The sequence below is a fragment of the Kogia breviceps genome, chromosome 11 (assembly GCF_026419965.1).
Source record: "Kogia breviceps isolate mKogBre1 chromosome 11, mKogBre1 haplotype 1, whole genome shotgun sequence".
Classification (NCBI taxonomy): Eukaryota; Metazoa; Chordata; class Mammalia; order Artiodactyla; family Physeteridae; genus Kogia; species Kogia breviceps.
In genome coordinates this window covers 58,142,648-58,156,508 of record NC_081320.1, presented here as the reverse complement: position 1 = coordinate 58,156,508, position 13,861 = coordinate 58,142,648, and the positions used below count along the sequence as shown (strand labels likewise).

The 13,861-nt window shown below is 49.4% G+C and overlaps 1 protein-coding gene across 10 annotated transcripts in view; it reads left to right on the top strand.

Moving 5' to 3' along the window:
• The window catches only part of SPTBN1 (spectrin beta, non-erythrocytic 1), a 193,492-nt gene that overhangs the window by 148,482 nt on the left and 31,149 nt on the right, over nt 1-13,861 (top strand). For all 10 annotated transcript variants that reach the window (XM_059078921.2, XM_067007591.1, XM_067007595.1 and 7 more), the window contains 8 exons: nt 463-621; nt 1,293-1,595; nt 3,444-3,597; nt 4,290-5,160; nt 5,251-5,388; nt 6,216-6,972; nt 7,945-8,147; nt 13,465-13,555. In XM_059078921.2, coding sequence (XP_058934904.1) covers nt 463-621; nt 1,293-1,595; nt 3,444-3,597; nt 4,290-5,160; nt 5,251-5,388; nt 6,216-6,972; nt 7,945-8,147; nt 13,465-13,555 — 2,676 coding nt within the window. The remainder of the gene's footprint in view (nt 1-462; nt 622-1,292; nt 1,596-3,443; nt 3,598-4,289; nt 5,161-5,250; nt 5,389-6,215; nt 6,973-7,944; nt 8,148-13,464; nt 13,556-13,861) is intronic.

Genomic DNA, 13,861 nt, shown 5'->3' with positions numbered 1-13,861 from the left:
GATACATTTCATTGGAATGAATTTAATTGGTGAGTATTTTGGAAAAATATACTCCGATATGTGAATTAAAAATAAGTGACTTCAGAGTGGGGTGAATGAGAGATTCATAATATGATTTCTTAGAAGTTGTCATTTTTCTTTTTTACATTAGAGCTGTTGAAGATACTTTGCTTCCTCTCAATTAAAGTTAAGGGCTTTGTAACGTAGTTACACCGCTCCATATCTACACTGTTTTGTTTCCCAGATATGACATAGGATCTTTAGATTTATATGGGGGAGAGTGTTCCCATGGGGCTCAGCTGAGAGAAAATTATTTTTTTCCCAAGGCTTAAGAGTCAGTGAGGTTGGGAATGGGATTTCCCTTTTAAGTTCTCAGGTCTTTTTGAGAAGCACTGGCTGTTAACTGCAGCATAGGATTGTTCCTTGAATGTAGCAGGAAACTGTTCTCTTTCATTTCTGTAGGCCTGGGAAAGACTGGAAAAAGCCGAACATGAACGAGAACTGGCCCTGCGGAACGAGCTTATAAGACAGGAGAAACTGGAACAGCTTGCCCGCAGATTTGACCGCAAGGCAGCTATGAGGGAGACCTGGCTGAGCGAGAACCAGCGTCTGGTGTCCCAGGTCCTGCTCTAGAACAGTGTTCAAGAAAACTGCTCCCGGGGTCCGCTAGAACCTAGACCACACTCAGGGGCCCTAGGACAGCTGTTTGTCAACATCCAGTATCCTGAAGCAGCTGTCAAGTCATCTCACCCACTTCCCATGAAGAGGATGTTTATAATTTCTAATATATTTTCTCTTCTATTTATCTGACTTTTTATAGATCTGGAAGTAGCTCAAACAAAGTTTGTTTAGAGCCAGTGAGTGTGTGTGAACTGTTCATATTTAAAAATTTCTCTCTTTCTCCCAGTCTTTGGCCTTCAAGGCAGCTAGACTGGCCATGAAATTAAGTAAGTGGCTTCTTTTCTACTTGGCTTAACCAAAGCCATCTCCTGCTCCAGTCTCGTAAGTTGGGTGCTACCTATGTACTTGCACCCCTCTGTAAAGTGAGAAGTTGCTGGTTTGCTTTGGGGATAGCATTTGAGCCCAAGCACAGTTCTAAGGGCCCCCAGGAAGGCGGAGACCAGCGGGGGTCGGGAGTCGGTGTTTGGCTTTGGGACCTGCCCCCCCTGCCCGCTGCCCAAAGAGTAAGGGGTGTGCCCAGGACTCCACCTCCGTTTTCTGTTTTTTTTTGTTCCAAATTGGACGGCTCTTGAATTCTGTGCTTCTTTTCTTTTTGTTCCCTTTTCTCTTAGGACAACTTTGGATTTGACCTTCCCGCAGTTGAGGCTGCCACGAAAAAGCACGAGGCCATTGAGACGGACATTGCCGCGTACGAGGAGCGCGTGCAGGCCGTGGTGGCCGTGGCCAGAGAGCTGGAAGCGGAGAACTACCACGACATCAAGCGCATTGCGGCGAGGAAGGACAACGTCATCCGGCTCTGGGAGTACCTGCTGGAGCTGCTCAGGGCCCGGCGGCAGCGCCTCGAGATGAACCTGGGGCTGCAGAAGATATTCCAGGAAATGCTCTACATTATGGACTGGATGGATGAAATGAAGGTAAAACGTGCCTGCATGGAGGCCCGAGCCCATCCAGTCAGGCCTCTCTTGTCTGGGACCCGCCCACTAACCCACCAACACACAGCCATGCCCCTGGTCTAATCGCCCACTTAACAGCCAGAGAAGGGCCGTGTCACCCACGGGAAGGTTGTTAGCTCACAAGTTAAATGAGACGTGAAGTGAGAAGAAGTTGTGACAAAGGTCAGTTCCATAGCTGGAGGGCTGCTGCTTGTGACGCAGGTCTAATTTAGGTATATCCCATGTTAGGGGGTCAGTCAAATTGTGGTCTTCTGTGGTTTTAACTTTTTAGAGTTGGGGCTACCTTTCCGTCTCATTGGTCTATGTGTGAGTGGCTCTGCTTTGGGGAGAGGCCAGGCGGGTGGCACGGAAGAGTAGTAGGCAGTGTGGACAGAGCTCATCCCGGGAACCAGGCAGCCAGCGTTCAGATGACGAGCACCGGAGCTTCCCGATCTCCTTGAGCCTCCTTCCTTCACGTGTAAGCGGAGAGCTTATTTACCATTGCCTCATCTACCTCATACGGTTATGGCGAGAATTAAGTGCAAGATATGTGTATGTATCACAGGACGGCACACTGGTTGGAGAGGGCTGCCAGAGCCGATCTGTGCCTCTCCTTCCTTCACTGACAGCTCTGGGCATGGTGTTCCCAGCTTTCCCCCAACCCAGGAAGAGACCTGCCGTTGTGCTGTAGTCCTGTGCCTGTCTGTGTCCTCTGATGCAAGCCTCTGATGAAAGCTCATCTGTGTCAAGCAGTTCTCCAGCTGGCAGGCCTTTAGCCACATAGCTAGGACAGAACAGGGCAGATTTCAGGCCGTACCATGAAGCCTCCTTTACCTCAACACGCTGTGTTCCCCCAGCTTGACCTCATGCGAGGGATTTTTCCTGGGATGTAAGCCCTTGTCTTTGGCTTACCTCTTGAACTGTTCCTAGCAGGGGGAGCAAGGTCACTTCACACCATCAGTTTTCCCTCTTTTGTCCCAGGTATTTGATGTTCTCATGTATGGTCTGTCTTGACCTCTTAAAATGGAAATGTTCATAAAATCTAGCAGAGATGTGCTTTTCATTTTAGAATTCATCATGCACTTTATAATTCAGATTGGGCCAGAGACTTCCTCATGAGTAAGAATGAAGTAGAAATTCCATCTGGAGAGGATGTGTGATGAGAGCCCCAAGTTGGGCTGATGGAAAAAATGAAAGAAAATATTAGTGGGTCCAAACTTAAACCAGAGATGTTGCTCAGGACCTCCTAAGCGTGACAGTCACCTGACCCTGTTCTTCTTCTTTGGTTAGAGATGTGGTTTGTAAGCTTTTCAACTAGGTGTTTCTCCCGTTGATTGTATAAGTATCACAGAGGTGTACCAACGAGCTCGCAGGTGAGGAGAGCATCCAGTTAAGGGGTCAGCAACTTCTAGAAAACTTCTTTAAACTTTGACATGAAACAGCTCTGTTACCTTTATCTTATCTTCTTGAATGGTTGTTATTGCAGGCACTTCCTTCTTGGAGGCTCAGTTTATATTTCATACTGGTTTCTCCTCTCTTCCTTTTTTTTTTCCTTTTTTCCTTTTTTCTATTCTTTACTTTTTAGTATAGGTTTGACTTCTTATTCCAAGGTAGATGGTCATTAGTTTATAATGTCTCTCCTGCTACAGGCTTTTGGGTTTGTTTTGCTCTGGTTTGCATGCCATCATCTTCCCCTAAAGATACGGGGAGGATGGCTGGCTAGAGGGAGGGTGCAGCTTGGTTGGTGGCTCTCATCCTGTCCAAAGATTATGAGACGCTGATGTCAAGGTTGTGTTCCTGGATGTCTTTTTTGTTGCCTCTTGCATGCAGGTGCTATTATTGTCTCAAGACTATGGCAAACACTTGCTCGGCGTGGAAGACCTGTTACAGAAGCACGCCCTGGTTGAAGCGGACATTGGCATCCAGGCAGAGCGGGTGAGAGGTGTCAATGCCTCTGCCCAGAAGTTTGCAACAGACGGGGAAGGTAAAGACAGACCGTTCCAGACGTTACCCCCTCGTCACCAGAAGTCCATCTCCAGAGACGTAGATGGGTTATGTGTGGCAGTGGGACCTGTAAAGTTACCTTGCTATTGTGGATTCCCAGTGGGCCGTGTTGTGGGTATAATGAGATGCAGTAGGGTGGCCTTCCATTATATTTTAACTCTGTCTTGCTATTCTGAAATGGACCTGTCTTTTCCTTCCGTACTTGAGTGCTGCTTGGTTTTTAGTGGCTTGGTGTTGGCCACTGAAATCTGCCAGACCACACTCTGCACACCGAGAGCCTGATGTGTCTCTCAGGCACCTCGTGGCTTTCACACCTGGCTATGCATATCTTTGTTTAAAGGATGTTTGGAAGGATTTGGTTTTGTTCTGTTTTAGAAACAATTAAATGCAACTGCCTTCTTTCTTACAATTTACCTGCTATTTTTGGTTCCTAAGTGATCAAAAAAAAAAAATAATGCTTGGGGGGAAAAAAAAAAAAGCAGTTATCCTTGTCTCTCCCTCCTCATCCAGTCAAGATCCTAGAAGGTGCTCCATTGCCCCATAACGTGGCTCTGCACCTAGCATAAACTGGTGATCTAGGAGGGAGAATGGGGGTGTAGCCGACTGCCTGCAAATGCGCAGGAGCCTGTGCTGCCGCCGTCACACCCACGTACCCGCCTTGGCGTTAAACAGGTTACAAGCCCTGCGACCCCCAGGTGATCCGAGACCGCGTGGCCCACATGGAGTTCTGTTACCAAGAGCTTTGCCAGCTGGCGGCCGAGCGCCGGGCCCGCCTGGAAGAGTCCCGTCGCCTCTGGAAGTTCTTCTGGGAGATGGCCGAGGAGGAAGGCTGGATCCGGGAGAAGGAGAAGATCCTGTCCTCCGACGACTATGGCAAAGACCTCACCAGCGTCATGCGGCTGCTCAGCAAGCACCGGGCGTTCGAGGACGAGATGAGCGGCCGCAGCGGCCACTTCGAGCAGGCCATCAAGGAGGGCGAAGACATGATCGCCGAGGAGCACTTCGGGTCGGAGAAGATCCGGGAGCGGATCGCCTACATTCGCGAGCAGTGGGCCCACCTGGAGCAGCTCTCGGCCATCCGCAAGAAGCGCCTGGAGGAGGCCTCGCTGCTGCATCAGTTCCAGGCGGACGCCGACGACATCGACGCCTGGATGCTGGACATCCTCAAGATCGTCTCCAGCAACGACGTGGGCCACGACGAGTACTCCACCCAGTCCCTGGTCAAGAAGCACAAGGACGTGGCAGAGGAGATCGCCAACTACCGGCCCACCATCGACTCGCTGCACGAGCAGGCCGGCGCCCTCCCCCAGGAGCACGCTGAGTCTCCCGACGTGCAGGGCCGACTGGCGGGCATCGAGGAGCGCTACAAGGAGGTGGCCGAGCTGACGCGGCTGCGGAAGCAGGCGCTGCAGGACACCCTGGCCCTCTACAAGATGTTCAGCGAGGCCGGCGCCTGCGAGCTCTGGATCGACGAGAAGGAGCAGTGGCTCGACAACATGCAGATCCCAGAGAAGCTGGAGGACCTGGAGGTCATCCAGCACAGGTGAGCGGGTGCCGCGGGGACACTGGCCTGCCCGCCCCTCGCAGCCGAGGTGACCGAGCAGGTGACCTCCCTGTTGAATTGCCTTTGCAGATTCGAGAGCCTAGAGCCAGAGATGAACAACCAGGCTTCCCGGGTGGCGGTGGTGAACCAGATCGCTCGGCAGCTGATGCACAGCGGCCACCCGAGTGAGAAGGAGATCAAGGCCCAGCAGGACAAGCTCAACACGAGGTAAGCGTGAGACAGGAGGCGGGCCGGCTCCCTGTGTGCCAGGCCAGGATGGCGAGGTCACCTGCTGAGCCTCGGGGTCAGGAATTTCCTGCACAGGGTCACTGACATTGTGGCGCTGACGTCATGATGTCAGCGTCTGCCTTTCAACACACCCGGGTTTTTCAAGAAGTGTCTCTGAGAAAGATGGGGGTGGGGGGGGGCGACATCATTCGGGGCAGCCCCTCCCGACGTGGGAAGCGAGGGCCTGGGTGTGAGACCTGTGCCCAGCGTGGTAGATCACGGCATCAAGGCGGCACCTGTCCTGTGTCTTTTAAAATGATTTCTGGAACAGGGTTTTAGCATGTTTGAGATGTAATTGGTGGATGAAAGTCCTGATTATCAAGGTGAACCTTTGTCCCGGTCCTATCTTTCTGTTGAATAAATACATTTGAGTAGGTCGTGGTGGCAAGCTGGCCTTGGTTCTGAAGCCTTTGGGTGTGGGAAACGTTCATTAGGTGCAGCTCGGAGATGAGTAAAATGTGCATCGCAGACATGAATTAAGTGACTCTTTGGGGGACAGATGTGTTGTCACTGCTGACTTTGCAGCTCCTTTGACAAGTTCCCCCCTCTTGTCAGGCTCTATCCTGATTATAGTGTGTCTCTGAGCTGTTTCGACGGTGATATTTGGTGTCCATATACTGAGGGAAATGATTTTCCAAAACGCATGTAGTCAAAGCAAAGTTGGAGGGGGAGTCACAGCTTCGACCGTCACTGTTAATTTTCTTGTCCAGCCGTGAGCTTCTGGCCTCTCTCCCACTCTGCTCTCTCCTCCGCCCCTGCACCCACAGGTGGAGTCAGTTCAGGGAGCTGGTGGACCGGAAGAAGGACGCTCTCCTCTCCGCCCTGAGCATCCAGAACTACCACCTCGAGTGCAACGAAACCAAGTCCTGGATTCGGGAAAAGACCAAGGTCATTGAATCCACCCAGGACCTGGGCAACGACCTGGCGGGAGTCATGGCCCTGCAGCGCAAGCTGACCGGCATGGAGCGGGACCTGGTGGCCATCGAGGCAAAGCTGAGCGACCTGCAGAAGGAGGCCGAGAAGCTGGAGTCCGAGCACCCCGACCAGGCCCAGGCCATCCTGTCTCGGCTGGCCGAGATCAGCGACGTGTGGGAGGAGATGAAGACCACGCTGAAGAACCGCGAGGCCTCCTTGGGAGAGGCCAGCAAGCTGCAGCAGTTCCTGCGGGACCTGGATGACTTCCAGTCCTGGCTCTCCAGGACCCAGACGGCCATCGCCTCCGAGGACATGCCCAACACCCTGACCGAGGCTGAGAAGCTCCTCACGCAGCACGAGAACATCAAAAACGAGATCGACAACTATGAGGAGGACTATCAAAAGATGAGGGACATGGGCGAGATGGTCACCCAGGGCCAGACCGACGCCCAGTACATGTTCTTGCGGCAGCGGCTGCAGGCCCTGGACACTGGGTGGAATGAGCTCCACAAGATGTGGGAGAACAGGCAGAACCTCCTCTCCCAGTCCCACGCCTACCAGCAGTTCCTGCGGGACACGAAGCAGGCCGAAGCCTTCCTTAACAACCAGGTAACGTCCCCCCTTGCCTCGGCTTCCTTCCTGTCGGAGCAGGCCCCGGCTGCCTTTGGAAGCATGCCTGCCAGGGCTGCTGGTTTAAACCTCACCCGTGGGAAGTGAGAGGAATAATGGAAAGACATTTGTTTTTTCCTGACATCTAAGGCACTGAAACCCATCACGATCCATCACGATGTTAGGGGATAGATAGAGTTGAAGATTTCCACAGGGGCTATCTTGCCTTGCAAAGTACAATTCCAGTGCAGTGTGACAGTCGAGGACCTCTTAGTGTGTTCATAGTACGTATGTCCTCATAGTAGTTCATTAAATTAGCGACATTCTGAGAGGTGTTAATTCAATCTAAAAAGTATTGGGTTGGCCAAAAGTTCGTTAGGGTTTTTCCATAAGATTACGGAAAAATCCAAATGAACTTTTTGGCCAACCCAGTATTTTAGGGGATTTTTTTTTCTCTTTCTTTCTTTCTTTTTTTTTTTCTGAATGGTTCTGTCTTCGTTGCTCTAGAAAGGTCAGGGACTTGACCCAATGACCCAAGGGCAGTGATTAGAGAAAGAGAAAGAGCTAAGGATGGTCGCCAACATTGTGGTTGGTAATCCCTCTTAAAAGATTGGGTTTGAACGGTCTGTTGCTGTCATCTTATGGGCACATGAGTGGACGCTTATGGCTGATGCACAAACCTTTGTTCACTTCCCTCACTCTCTTTGGGAAAAAAATAAGAGCATTTAACCACTTAGGGAAATTTAGTCACTTGCGGTGTCCCACTGGGATTATTTTTTCCCGCCCAGCTTTTTGTGTTATCTGACTCCATAGATGATTTCATGTAAGTGTGACGAAGCAATTGTTGCGAAGTATGTTGCGTGGAAATGCAGGATGTAGGAAAGAGAGCTTTTTTGTTGTTCTTCTGAAAGCAAGTTGTATTTCATGATTTCTCATCCTGCTCTGATTTTGTTTTTCCCTTTTTTAAATAAGGAGTATGTTTTGGCCCATACTGAAATGCCCACCACCTTGGAAGGAGCTGAAGCAGCTATTAAAAAACAAGAGGACTTCATGACCACCATGGACGCCAACGAGGAGAAGATCAATGCGGTCGTGGAGACGGGCCGGAGGCTGGTGAGCGATGGGAACATCAGTGCGGACCGCATCCAGGAGAAGGTGGACTCTATCGATGACAGGTGCGGCGTCCTGAGGTTCTCAGGGGGAGTCTTGCACCCTGGGGGCTGTCAAGCATCTGAGTCACTGGCCGGTGTCTTTGGGGCTGTGGGTGTAAATTCCCAGTGGGCAGGATGTGGGCACCTAGCAAAATTTAATCTACAAAAGAGAGAAAGCCTGAGACACCAGACTGATTCTTAACCAAAGACTTAGGAGAGCCAGAGTGCTGGGTAGCGGTGGGGTGTGAGCATTGCCCTGTGAGAGGTGACACGTAGCGTGTCACCCAGTGGGACCCCGAAAGCCAGACGCTTCCCCAGCCAAGCCCACATTCACCTTCATCCACACAAGACTCCTCTGAGGCCTTTCCGGAGAGGACAGGGAGGAAGGGCAAAGTTGGCTTGTCCTGAGTACCTGGCAGAGGCAAAAGTGAACACCATCAGGCCTTTCTTGGAAAATTGGCTTGGGTAATGCTGTAATAGGAACTTTTTCATAATAAGAAAAAAGACTCTTTTCCTCCTTTTCTGCTAAGGCCTCTCCAAGATTAGATGGTCTTGTTTTGTTTTTATTTATTTGACATTCCAAAAGATTTTTCTACCTGGCCAGTGTTCTCTGTTAGACCCTCATGACTGACTCTTAACTCTGCCTTGGTTATTACTGAAGTAGGAGGTCTGGGCAGATCTGGTTTGGAAGCACAGCCTGAGCTGGCTCTGGCTTGGTTCTGGACTGGCCACTTCTCTCTGGGTGTGGCCCGTCTGGGTCAGTCACTAGCCTCTGCTCCAGCTGATCTTCTCCGGTGCCAGGGAGCCATGGGCCAGATTTAAGGGCTCGTTGTGAGACTGATGTCATCGAGAAACAGCCTCTTCTTCAAGGGTTCTCCGGCCTTCAAGTGCAGTGAAGAGGAAGAACTTCTTGCTGAGAGCGTTTCCTTACTTACCTTCTTATCATGTCTGAGAGGGTCTCCTGGGACCCTGGGCCAGATGAATGTTTTACCATGTGCGGTGGACAGGGGAATTGCTCTTGCCCTGTAAAGATTGAGCTCCTAGCTTTAACCAGTCTGTCCTTTGCACTGCTTCAGATCCTAAACCATATGCTCTCAAGGTGGTACTATGGAATAGGATGTAAGGTATATTAATTATAATTTTGTATCTGTTGCTTTTAAAACAGCTATGAAAAATAAAAAGAAAACAGTCCCTCCACCAAGCCCTTCTTTAATGAGTGTGAGAAACAAGGATTGGGCAAGACAGGCTGAACCTGGAGAAGAAAGAATTTCTTTTCCCTCAATGTTAGATCTCGTGTTGTTTTGTAAACATGATACACCATGTTCTTCCACGTTAAGTGCACACAGCTGGTTTCTTGAAGGCAGGCCGGGCCACTGGGGACACTTGTGTTCAGGCAGGCGTGCAGCTGCCTGGCAGCTTCCTCAGTGTGTTTATCTGTCCCCTGATGCTGCAGCTGCAAGGGCTTGTTGGAAGCAGGTGACTCTGTCAAGACCGGAGGCTCCTGGATGTGAGAGAATGCTTCAGCAGCTCTCAAGTGTGGCTTAACCTTCCTTTTGTCCTTGACTGAGAGCCTGGGCCCCTGGGGTTCCTAGGTCGCCTGGGGATTTCTTTTGTTAAAAAAGCATTGGGAAGAAGATTCCTTACTATCCGGAAGCATAAGAGAGATAGAAGGGGGACGGGGCTTTCCAGTGATCTGCCCTCAGGAGGACTACATTTTCTTATTTTCCTCAGCATGTGTTAACTGAATTCTGGTTTCACTTTAATATCCCCAGAGGCCTCAAGATCTGAAACTTGACCCCAGAGGACTCTGGTCTGTTATAAAAAAAATATACAAATCTGAGTTCCAGGTGGTGTCAGGGCACAAGCTAAGTAAATATCTAATTCTTTGGATCTGATCCCCTTCCAGAAACATTCTGACGCTCCCGTGGAGCTACTTTTGTAGAAAGCAAAATGATTATAACCTGCTTACGTTCTGGAAATCTTGTCGATTACCAACCACTGAAGTGTGTTGAGAAGAAGAAGTACTAGAACAGGGCTTCCCTGGTGGCGCAGTGGTTGAGAGTCCGCCTGCCGATGCAGGGGACGCGGGTTCGTGCCCCGGTCCGGTTAGATCCCACATGCCGCGGAGCGGCTGGGCCCGTGAGCCGTGGCCGCTGAGCCTGGGCGTCCGGAGCCTGTGCTCCGCAACGGGAGAGGCCACAACAGTGAGAGGCCTGCGTACCGCAAAAAAAAAAAAAAAAAAAAAAAAGTACTAGAACAAAGACACTGACTCTTAACAGATGTGGGTGGGGCATGAGTGGCCTTTAAAGGGCTTGTGACTGGGTGGAAAGGCGCCTGCTGTCCAAGTCTGCTCAGGGGGGGTGTGAACCGGTGAGCTTCCTGGCTCAGAGGGAAATTCTAGCCCCAGTGCAGTCCTGGGAGAAAAGGAAAAGTGTCCAGTTTCATAAAGCCAGACCTGATCTCAAGTGGGAAAAAAAGCTTAAAAATCACCAACCCACTTAGATACCTGTGGTTCTTTGTTTTCCGTAAGAACCACAGTTAAGCCCAATATCTGCTTCATGTGGTGAGGAGCTTTTGAGTCTCCTTATAGGGGTAGGTAGTGAGAGATGGAACGAAAGCAAGAGATTTAACCTTGCCCCAAAGAGCACTCTTAGGAGTGTGGGAAGCTACGGCCAAGTTTAAGAAGGTCCTTCCCTATAATTAAATCCACGATCACCCCTCGAAAGACCTTCCCAAGTTTCACTTCCCGTGAATACCATTGGTGACCACTAATGCACAGTTAAGCCACGCTCACTTCTCTCGAGGGTTTTCTGAAGCAGTAACCATCTCAGCTGCCTGTGTAGCTGTTTTTCGTTCCGCAGAGCACATCACTCAGAGGCCATCCTTATGCCCTCCTGATCGGTGTTGTTTGGACATGAGGCCTTAAATCACCGTTTGGCCTTTCCCTCCTTCATGCACCCACCGAAAGAGGAAAATTGTCCAGACAGAAGTCTACTGGGCATGTGTGAGTCTTGATTATATAAGAGAGACATTCAAGATTCCATCTGGTGGTATTTCTCTCTGAGTAAATTTTCTCAGTGTTTGAAGTTATTTTTACTCCTATTATTTCTGCGAGCTTCAAAGTTGCATGTCCTGGTTTAACTGCCCGGGTCTCTGATTACTCCTTGCCATTCTAGCATTTTTGTGTGACGCCGGGGAAGGAAATGGGAACTTTCATTCAAGGCCTTTGGCCAAAGGCAGGACTCTTGCATTTTGTGACTTAACTCCAACTCAAATTACCTTCCTCCTGAAGGTTTGCTTTATTTGCTTTCTTTCTCTTTAACCCCCCTACAAATAGTGACTGGAATTTGAGGGTTGGGAACTTGAAGAACTTTTCTTGACATTCCTTCCCCACCCACATTTTTAGATGACTAAATTCCTTTAGTCCGAAATCACTAACAATCTTTAAAAAACATTTAAAAAAATTTTTTGATCTCTGAGAAAGGATAGCAACGAAGTAAAGAGGCTTTGGCCTTTATTTTTTATTATAAAAGCCACAATGTTAAAAATTCGGAGGGGAGGTGGAAACTACTACTTTTTAATCTCCCCTTTAGCACATGATATTTTAGTATTTGCTTTTCCAATTTGTGCCTTGGAGTTTTGTATCATTGGCTGTGCATAAACTCTTTTCATTTAGCATTCTATGAGAAGTACTTTTCTATTGTTGCATTTTGCCTACGTGGTATAAACATATTATAATAAACAATAATACCTGACAGTATTATTTCCATTCATGTTGTTGCTGTGTTCTGTAGTCGCCGGTACCTGTAGGAACAGAGGGCATTTCCCTTTGGTCCCCAGGCAAGGTGGTAGCTACAGAGCTGCCACTGTCCCTTGTTGCCAGCAGCCACTGCAGGCCTGTGTGACACATGCATCACTGTAAGGTCTTTCTTGCTCTTGAAGAAGGTTCTTTTTTTTTTTTTTTTTTTTTTTTTTTGTGGTACGTGGGCCTCTCACTGTTGTGGCCTCTCCTGTTGCGGAGCACAGGCTCCAGACGCACAGGCTTCAGTTGCCATGGCTCACGGGCCCAGCCGCTCCGCAGCGCGTGGAATCTTCCCGGACCCGGGGCACAAACCCGTGTCCCCTGCATCGGCAGGCGGACCCTCAACCACTGCGCCACCAGGGAAGCCCTTGAAGAAGGTTCTTTAAAAGCCAGTTGGCATGAGGTGCTCCCTGAGCTGCCCTTTCTTGGTGTTGTAGAGAATCAGAGGTTGTGTTCTTCTTCCTCCCTGCCATGGAGGGCAGGCAGGGCTGGTCGAGAGACCTTGCCCAGGCACTGCAGCAAGACATTGCTTTGGGAATTGGAATGAAAAAAACAAACCTCCCCATTTGCACTCTTCCTTTTGCCCTTCCTCATACCCTTTGCTTCGGCTGGCTGGCGCTTGGGTTCCTTGGGAAGATGGGAGAGCTGTGTTACGGTGATGCTTCTCGATGCTCAGTGTGGTATGGCTCTGCCCCATGGCAGTAGAACCACGTGAAGGTAGCCCTTTCCATGGCACTCGTGGCACTCAACAGCATTCACATAGCTCTTCTTCACAGTCTGGTGGAGAAGCCCCTGGGCGCGTAAAGGAGGCTTGCAGGGGAGTTCTGGCACCTCCACAGTGCGTGCCAAGAAGCCCTGTGCCCAGCATCCGGGCTGGGGAGCGAGCACTCCACGTCCCTTGTCGTTCCCCAAGTTCAGCAGCTCCTTCCAGCTCTTTTAAGTTTTTCAGTTAAGGTTTTGTGCTTTAACTTCTTTAGACCTTGGTGGCCCTTATCTATTGATGAAGAGTGGGACTGAGTTAGGTGTGCGATGTCACAGGTCTAAAAATTTTCATTCTTGGTTTATTGTTGATTTGGGTGAGTTTTTCTCCTGACAAGAATCTCATTATCAGGGAAGGATCCTTTAAGCCAGTTACATGGTTTTATGCATTTTCTTAGCCATGTACATGGCCTGTCACCCAGGTATGAGTTTCTTAAAGATCAGTTTTGTATTGTCACACAGTTCCTAAAATGGAGACCCTTACTCAGCACATGCTCAGGGTTTTTCTCCCCTGACACCAGATTTATGAAGCTCTTTTGCCTGCATCCTGGCCTGTTGTGTGGCTGGGACAGGTGTGATGGTCTCTTGTACCATGGCTTACTCATTTGGAGGATGCTAAACTCTCTTGGTTATCTTGTCTCCTTGACATGATTGAGAACCGTAAGCAAACTGTGTTTTCAGCATATATTGAGACCCCAGAAAGAAGCTGAGTTGTAAATTCTGCATTTCAAGATTCCCTAATTCCTCTTTTTAAAATTATTTTTCTTATCTTTGTAACAGACATAGGAAGAATCGTGAGGCAGCCAGTGAGCTTCTGATGAGACTGAAGGACAACAGGGATCTTCAGAAATTCCTGCAAGATTGTCAGGAGGTGCGTCTCCTTTTAACTCCTCCTTTCCTCTCTTCTCACAAGAGCAGCCGAGCATTTGGCATAAGAGCCCTTGGAATTATAAAATTAACTGAGGCCAGAAATTCATATCACCTATATAATTTGCAGGTGGGGCAGTATCAGTTCTCCAGACTACAAGCTACCACTTAGAGTAACCAGATTATTACAGTCTAGAATATTGTAGTCTAGAACTGTGCTGTCCAATACAGTAGATACTAGCTACATGTGGCTGTCTCATTTTAAATCAAATGAAATTAAGAGTGTAGTTCCTCCATCACACTTGCCGTA